The following is a 7,764-nucleotide window of genomic DNA, read 5'->3' on the forward strand; positions in this document are numbered from 1 at the left end:
GTGATGGTGCCCTGACTGTATAATGCCCTCCTCCTCTTCCTCCTCCTCTTCCTCTTCTTCCTCCTCTTTTTCCTCCTCCTCCTCCTCTTCTTCTTCCTCTTCCTCCTCTCTTCCCCTTCCTCCTCCTCTTCTTCTTCCTCCTCTTCTTCTTCCTCTTCTTCCTCCTCTCCTCCTCCCCTCATTTCTTCCTCCCCTCTTTTCTTCCTCCCCTCTTTTCCTCCTTCTCCTCCTCTTCTCCTTCTTCTTCTGCGTCTTTGTTCTCCTCCACTTTCTCAGGTCCATCTTCCGCTTTCTGTTGTTGCTTCAGGAGCATCCACTTTACTTGGGGGAGGGATTCCCTGAGGAGGGGAGTGGGTGGGTGTTTTGAGTGCCTGCTTGTAGCCGCCATAACTTTCCTCAAGGTTATGCCCCCATGAGCTGGTTCCCAAGGGAGCTGGCCTTGGACTCCTTACCGCCAGGCCAGAGTGTATAGATGAGGCGCCGTCTATCTGTCAGGGTTGCCATAGCGATTGTAGAGGCTGAATGATGGCCTACGGGAGAGGTGTGGGGTGTACTTTGTATTATCTGTGACAGGGGCTTTTGCGGGCCTTCCTTCCGGTTCTGACACAGAGCCCGTTTCCTGAAGTAAGCAGATCTCAATAAACTATCGCTGCCCAAGTTCATTGTGGAGAGTGCTTTAACCGGGAGACCTGGGGCGCCCCCGTTTGTGTGACAATCTTCTTAACTGTCCGTACACTTTTCGAATTTACAAGAGCGGCTCCGAAGGACCAGTCCTGCTCCTGCTGCACGGTGGCGGCCATTCCGCTCTTTCCTGGGCCGTGTTCACGGTGAGTAGATCCCGAGAGACGCCGGGTCGCAAAGTTCTCCGTGGAAAAACAGCCACGGCAGTCACCGAGACACTCATTACGTTAAGGAGAATTTTTGCTCACGGGACTCCGTAGCTGAGAGGGAGCATTGCACACAATATGTTCGAAAGAGCCGCATGTGGCTCCTGAGCCACGGTTTGCCCCCCCCCCCGGCTCTAGGCTGATCCTGCATCCAGCTGGGGGCTGGACTAGATGCCCTCTATGGCCCCTTCCAACTCTACGCTTCTATGTCTGGGCTGCCTAGGCAAGAGAATTAAGTCGGTGCCGAGCCGGCAGACCGACTCCTCATTGGACGACTCACGTATTTTCAGCGTTTTGTCCCTCGTTCTGTCAGTTCAGACTCCGTTTTTTACTGGATTTGTGCAGATTCCGCGGATCCAGTTCCTCCGGTCTTCATGGCCTTTTAAAAAACGCACCCGATTGGGCCTGTAGTCTCAGCGCTTCCTTGCCAAACGGTACCGTTTCTCCAAAGTGAGTGGATTCTAATCTGGTAGAAGCGGGTTTGATTCCCTACTCCTCCACTTGCACCTGCTGGGTGACCTTGGGCAAGCCTGACAAGAGTTGTCCTTGAAAAGTCAGTTCTCGAAAGAGCTCTCTCAGCCCCACCGGCCTCACAGGGTGTCTGTTGTGGGGAGGGGAAGGGAAAGGAGTCTGTAAACCGCTCTGAGACTCCCTTGGGTAGTGAAGGGCGGAGTATAAATCCAGTCTCCTCCTCGTCGTTGTCTTCTTCTTCTTGAACCTGCTGGATGACCTTTAGCAAGCCATAGTTCTGGCATAGCTGTTCTTGAAAAAGAGCACTTTCTGTCAGAGCTCTCTCAGCCCCGCCTCCCTCACAGGGTGTCTGTTGTGGGGAGGGGAAGGGAAAGGCGTTTGTAAGCCGCTCTGAGACTCCTTTGGGTAGTGAAGGGCGGAGAATAAATCCAGTCTCCTCCTCGTCGTTGTCTTCTTCTTCTTGAACCTGCTGGATGACCTTTAGCAAGCCATAGTTCTGGCATAGCTGTTCTTGAAAAAGAGCACTTTCTGTCAGAGCTCTCTCAGCCCCGCCTCCCTCACAGGGTGTCTGTTGTGGGGAGGGGAAGGGAAAGGAGTTTGTAAGCGGTTCTGAGACTCTTGGGGAGTGAAGGGAGGGGTAGAAATCCAATCTCTTCTTCTTTTACCTCACAGGTTGTCTGTTGTGGGGAGGGGAAGGGAAAGGCGTTTGTAAGCCGCTCTGAGACCCCTTTGGGTAGTGAAGGGCGGGGTATATATCCAGTCTCTTCTTCTTCTTTTACCTCACAGGGTGTCTGTTGTGGGGAGGGGAAGGGAAAGGAGTTTGTAAGCCACTCTGAGACTCCCTTGGGTAGTGAAGGGCGGGGTATAAATCCAGTCTCTTCTTCTTCTTCTTTTACCTCACAGGGTGTCTGTTGTGGGGAGGGGAAGGGAAAGGAGTTTGTAAGCGGTTCTGAGACTCTTGGGGAGTGAAGGGAGGGGTAGAAATCCAATCTCTTCTTCTTTTACCTCACAGGTTGTCTGTTGTGGGGAGGGGAAGGGAAAGGCGTTTGTAAGCCGCTCTGAGACCCCTTTGGGTAGTGAAGGGCGGGGTATATATCCAGTCTCTTCTTCTTCTTTTACCTCACAGGGTGTCTGTTGTGGGGAGGGGAAGGGAAAGGAGTTTGTAAGCCGCTCTGAGACTCCTTTGGGGAGTGAAGGGCGGGGTAGAAATCCAATCTCTTCTTCTTTTACCTCACAGGGTGTCTGTTGTGGGGAGGGGAAGGGAAAGGAGTTTGTGAGCCGCTCTGAGACACCTTTGGGTAGTGAAGGGCGGGGTATAAATCCAGTCTCTCCTTCTTCTTCTTTTACCTCACAGGGTGTCTGTTGTGGGGAGGGGAAGGGAAAGGAGTTTGTGAGCCCCTCTTGAGACACCTTTGGGTAGTGAAGGGCGGGGTATAAATCCAATCTCTTCTTCTTCTTCTACCTCACAGGGTGTCTGTTGTGGGGAGGGGAAGGGAAAGGAGTTTGTAAGCCACTCTGAGACTCCCTTGGGTAGTGAAGGGCGGGGTATAAATCCAATCTCTTCTTCTTCTTCTTTTACCTCACAGGGTGTCTGTTGTGGGGAGGGGGAGGGAAAGGAGTTTGTAAGCCGCTCTGAGACTCCCTTGGGTAGTGAAGGGCGGGATATAAATCCAGTCTCCTCCTCCTCCTCCTCTTCTACTGTTGCTTCACGCTTCAGCACTTCAAAGATTTTTTTAAAAAACCTGCAGTTGCTTCTACAGCCTCATTTGGACTGTCAGAAAGGCTGTTCTGTGTAGACATTTTTTTTTTAAAAAAAAACTGCACTGCTAATGTGTTCAGGGCCCCTCCGTAGGCAGCCGTCTGAGGTTTTTGTATGCGTGCGTTTTTGCCACCCGATTGATTTTTCTGGAACACGAGGCCTCCTTTAAAAAAAAGAAGAAAAAAGCCTTTCAGTGTAGTAGAATGCCACTTAATCACCGGAGTGCCAAAAATAAACACATTTGCATCAAAAGCGTTAGGTGGCGGGCGCAGATCCCCGAGCCCGGATTTATTTTCGGCTGGGTGTCCCCGTTGCGAAAATGTCCTCATTCGGTAGCTCTTTGGAGGTGTCTGCATGCGGGGTGGGGTGGGGTGGGCGGTATTGTGAAAGCATCGTTGGGGTTATACACATAGAAAAGACACATGGAGCTGCCTTATCCTGAATCAGACCCTCAGTCCATCAAGGACAGTATTGTCTACTCAGACTGGCAGTGGCTCGCCAGGGTCTCAAGCAGAGGTCTTTCACATCCCCTACCTTTAACTGGAGATGCCAGGGATTGAACCTGGGACCTTCTGCATGCCGAGCAGAGGCTCAGCCACTGAGCCACGGCCCCTCCCTACAGCTCTCCAAGGTTTCAGGCAGAGGTCTTTCACATCACCTGCTGCCTGGTTCTTTTAACTGGAGATGCCGGGGATTGAACCTGGGACCTTCTGCATGCCAAGCAGAGGCTCAGCTGCTCAGCTACAGCCTGTCTCCATGGCTCTCCAGGGTCTCAGGCAGAGGTCTTTCACATCACCTGCTGCCTGGTTCTTTTAACTGGAGATGCCGGGGATTGAACCTGGGACCTTCTGCATGCCGAGCAGAGGCTCTGCCACTGAGCCACGGCCCCTCTTTACAGCTCTCCAGGGTCTCAGGCAGAGGTCTTTCACATCACCTGCTGCCTGGTTCTTTTAGGTGGAGATGCTGGGGATTGAACCTGGGACCTTCTGCATGCCAAGCAGAGGCTCTGCCACTGAGCCACGGCCCCTCTTTACAGCTCTCCAGGGTCTCAGGCAGAGGTCTTTCACATCACCTCCTGCCTGGCTCTTTTAGCTGGAGATGCTGGGGATTGAACCTGGGACCTTCTGCATGCCAAGCAGAGGCTCTGCCACTGAGCCACGGCCCGTCTCCATGGCTCTCCAGGGTCTCAGGCAGAGGTCTTTCACATCACCTTCTGCCTGGCTCTTTTAGTTGGAGATGCTGGGGATTGAACCTGGGACCTTCTGCATGCCAAGCAGAGGCTCTGCCACTGAGCCACGGCCCCCTCCCCTCTTCAGAAAGAGCTGATCCAGAGCAGCGGGTAAGTGACTACCGCATCTTCCTGCCTACTGAGAATATGAGGCTAAATTTAGGGACGTGTGATTTTTCAAAGAGGACTCAGCGACACGTGCGGCCCTCAAACAAATAAATCACCGGTTTCCGTGCGGCTGTTCCGTGGTCCAATGACGCAAAAACCGGGCGGTTTCTAACTATAATATTGAAACTTACAAAACATTGCAGAATAAATTATGCAAAAGTAGAAGAAGAAGCGATTAGATTTATACCCCGCCCTCCACTACCCGAAGGAGTCTCAGAGCGGCTTACAAACTCCTTTCCCTTCCCCTCCCCACAACAGACACCCTGTGAGGTAAAAGAAGAAGAGGAGATTGGATTTCTGCCCTGCCCTTCACTACCCAAAGGTGTCTCAGAGCGGCTTACAATCTCCTTTCCCTTCCCCTCCCCACAACAGACACCCTGTGAGGCAGGTGGAGCTGAGAGAGCTCTTGACAGAAAGTGCTCATTTTCAAGGACAGCTCTGAGAGAACTTGTGACTGACCCAAGGTCATCCAGCTGGCGGAAGTGGAGGAGTGCGGAATCAAACCCGGTTCTCCCAGATTAGAGTCCACTGCTCTTAACCACTACAACAAACTGGAGGAGGAGGAGGAGATTGGATTTATACCCCTACCTTCACTACCCGAAGCAGTCTCAGAGCGGCTCACAAACTCCTTTCCCTTCCCCTCCCCACAACAGACCCCCCTGTGAGGGAGGTGGGGCTGAGAGAGCTCTTGACAGAAACTGCTCTTTTTCAAGGACAGCTCTTATCAGAACTACGGCTTGCCCAAGGTCATCCAGCCAGGTGCAAGTGGAGGAGTGGGGAATCAAACCCGGTTCTCCCCGATTAGAGTCTGCGCACTTAACCACGACACCAGCACCTGGAACCGAATCCGGTATGCGATGGGCCAGCAACAGAGCAGAGAGGCCGAGGCCTTCCCCCTGAGGAGCGATCTGCAAACGCTCATTTGGTTAGTCTTTACGGTGCTCCTGGACTCTTGCTCTTTTCTAGTGCAGCAGACAGGCTGACACGGCGGCCCGTCTTGGATTTCTCCTTTAAGAAGTGAGCGCCCTGGCCTCTGGACAACTCCCCCTTCTGTCCTTTCAGGCCGGGGGTCGGAGAAGAACGCTGCCCGTTCCCAGAGCCGCCGCCCCTTTGCCCTCCTGCTGCGGCATTGGTATTCCGCACGGCCGCCTCGGACTCCGTGCCAACCTGCCTGCTCTTTGTCTGAATCTGCCAGTGTGGGTCAAAAGGCAACCCACCCACCCCCAGATCTAGCCAACTTTCCCCTTCCCCCCTTCGGGCGCAAAAGGCCCTCCTCCAAAGCTGGCACGAGGGTTAGTGCGTCCCCTTGTGCCGGAGGAGAGCGCTGGAAGGAGCCCAAGAGGACAGCAGGGTTGTTCTTATGTGTTTCTTTAAGTCATCGGTGCCCCGTGTTTTCCCCCAGTCAGTAGGGACCCAGAGCATCTCACATTGTTCTCCTCTCCTCCATTGGATCCTCACAACAGCCCTGTGAGGTAAGAACCTCAGAAGAGCCCTGATGGATCAGACCAGGGAGGGTCCATCGAGTCCAGCCTCCTGCCTCACACAGGGGCCAGCCAGTTCCTCTGGAGGGCCAGCAACAGGGCAGAGAGGCCAAGGCCTTCCCCTGAGAAGAACCTCAGAAGAGCCCTGCTGGGTCAGACCAGGGAGGGTCCACCTAGTCCAGCATCCCGTCTCACACAGGGGCCAGCCAGTTCCTCTGGAGGGCCAGCAACAGGGCAGAGAGACCAAGGCCTTCCCCAGTTTGGTGCAGTGGTTAAGTGTGCAGACTCTAATCTGGGAGAACCGGGTTTGATTCCCCACTCCTCCACTTGCAGCTGCAGGATGACCTTGGGCAAGCCATAGTTTTGGCACAGCTGTTCTTGAAAAAGAGCCGATTCTCTCAGAGCTCTCTCAGCCTCACCTACCTCCCAGGGTGTCTGTTGTGGGGAGGGGAAGGGAAAGGAAATTGTGAGCCGCTCTGAGACTCCTTCGGGTAGTGAAGGGTGGGGTATGAATCCAATCTCTTCTTCTTATAAGAACCTCAGAAGAGCCCTGCTGGATCTGACCAGGGAGGGTCCATCTAGTCCAGCCTCCCGTCTCACACAGGGGCCAGCCAGTTCCTCAGGAGGGCGAGCAACAGGGCAGAGAGGCCGAGGCCTTCCCCTCATGCTCCCTCCTGGCTCTGGGATTCCCTGCTACCGAACATGGAGGTTCCCCTCAGTCACCATGGCTCGTGGCCACTGGCAGGCTTATCGTCCATGAGTCTACCGAATCCCCTTTTAAAGCTGTCGATCCCTGTGGCCATCACTGCATCCGCTGGCAGCTATTTCCACATTTGAATCCCTCTCTGTGTAAAGTAGTATTTCCCTTTGTCTATTCTGAACCTGCTACCCCTCCGCTTCACTGGATGCTCTCCAGTTCTAGTATTTTGGGAGAGGGAGAGGTCTGTTAGGCTGAAAGTGCGTGACTGGCCCAAGGTCACCCAGCGGGCTTCCATGGCACGAGCAGGGATTTGAACCTGCTGCGTCTTCCAGATATTAGTCCGGCACTCTTAACCACTACACCGTACTGGCCAGTTTGGTGTAGTGGTTAAGTGCGTGAACTCTAATCTGGGGGAACGGGGTTTGATTCCCCACTCCTCCACTTGCACCTGCTGGATGACCTTGGGCAAGCCATCGTTCTGATAACAGCTGTCCTTGAAAAAGAGCAGTTTGTCAGAGCTCTCTCAGCCCCACCGACCTCCCAGGGTGTCTTCCTCTTCCTCTTCTTCTTCTTCTTTTCACCAACTGTTCCCTTCTTGCAGGCTGCCATCATTAACCGGATTCAGTGCCGGATCGTGGCCCTGGATCTGAGGGGACATGGTAAGTCCTGCGTTCGGGGGGTGGGGGAACTCCCAAACTTTCCTGCGGCAACTGATTCCCACCCCACCCTGCTTGAGGTTTTTTAGTTCTCGATATATATATTTTTTCCTTTTGCAGGCGAGACGAAAGTTAGGAATCCGGAAGACCTGTCTGCAGAAACCATGTCCAGGTATGTCACGCCGTACTATGTTTTTGTTGTAGCCCATCTTTGGGGAGGAGGCTCGTGGCTCAGTGGAAGAGCCTCTGCTTGGCATACAGAAGGTCCCAGGTTCAGTTTCCGGCATCTCCAGTTAAAAGGATCAGGCAGGAGGTGATGGGAGAGACCTCTGTGAGACCCTGGAGAGCCATGTAAAGGGGCCATATCTCAGTGCTAGAGCCTCTGCTTGGCATGCAGAAGGTCCCAGGTTCAAT

The 7,764-nt window shown here is 53.7% G+C and overlaps 1 protein-coding gene across 1 annotated transcript in view; it reads left to right on the plus strand.

Moving 5' to 3' along the window:
- The window catches only part of PPME1 (protein phosphatase methylesterase 1), a gene marked incomplete at its 3' end in the record, with an annotated part of 8,130 nt that extends 596 nt beyond the window's left edge, over positions 1-7,534 (plus strand). The window contains exons 3-5 of the mRNA XM_015427529.1: positions 735-827; positions 7,296-7,353; positions 7,471-7,534. Coding sequence (XP_015283015.1) covers positions 735-827; positions 7,296-7,353; positions 7,471-7,534 — 215 coding nt within the window. The remainder of the gene's footprint in view (positions 1-734; positions 828-7,295; positions 7,354-7,470) is intronic.
- Positions 7,535-7,764: the final 230 nt, after the last annotated feature.

This window comes from Gekko japonicus, unplaced genomic scaffold, assembly GCF_001447785.1.
Source record: "Gekko japonicus isolate JY-2015 unplaced genomic scaffold, Gekko_japonicus_V1.1 scaffold5594, whole genome shotgun sequence".
NCBI lineage: Eukaryota > Metazoa > Chordata > Lepidosauria > Squamata > Gekkonidae > Gekko > Gekko japonicus.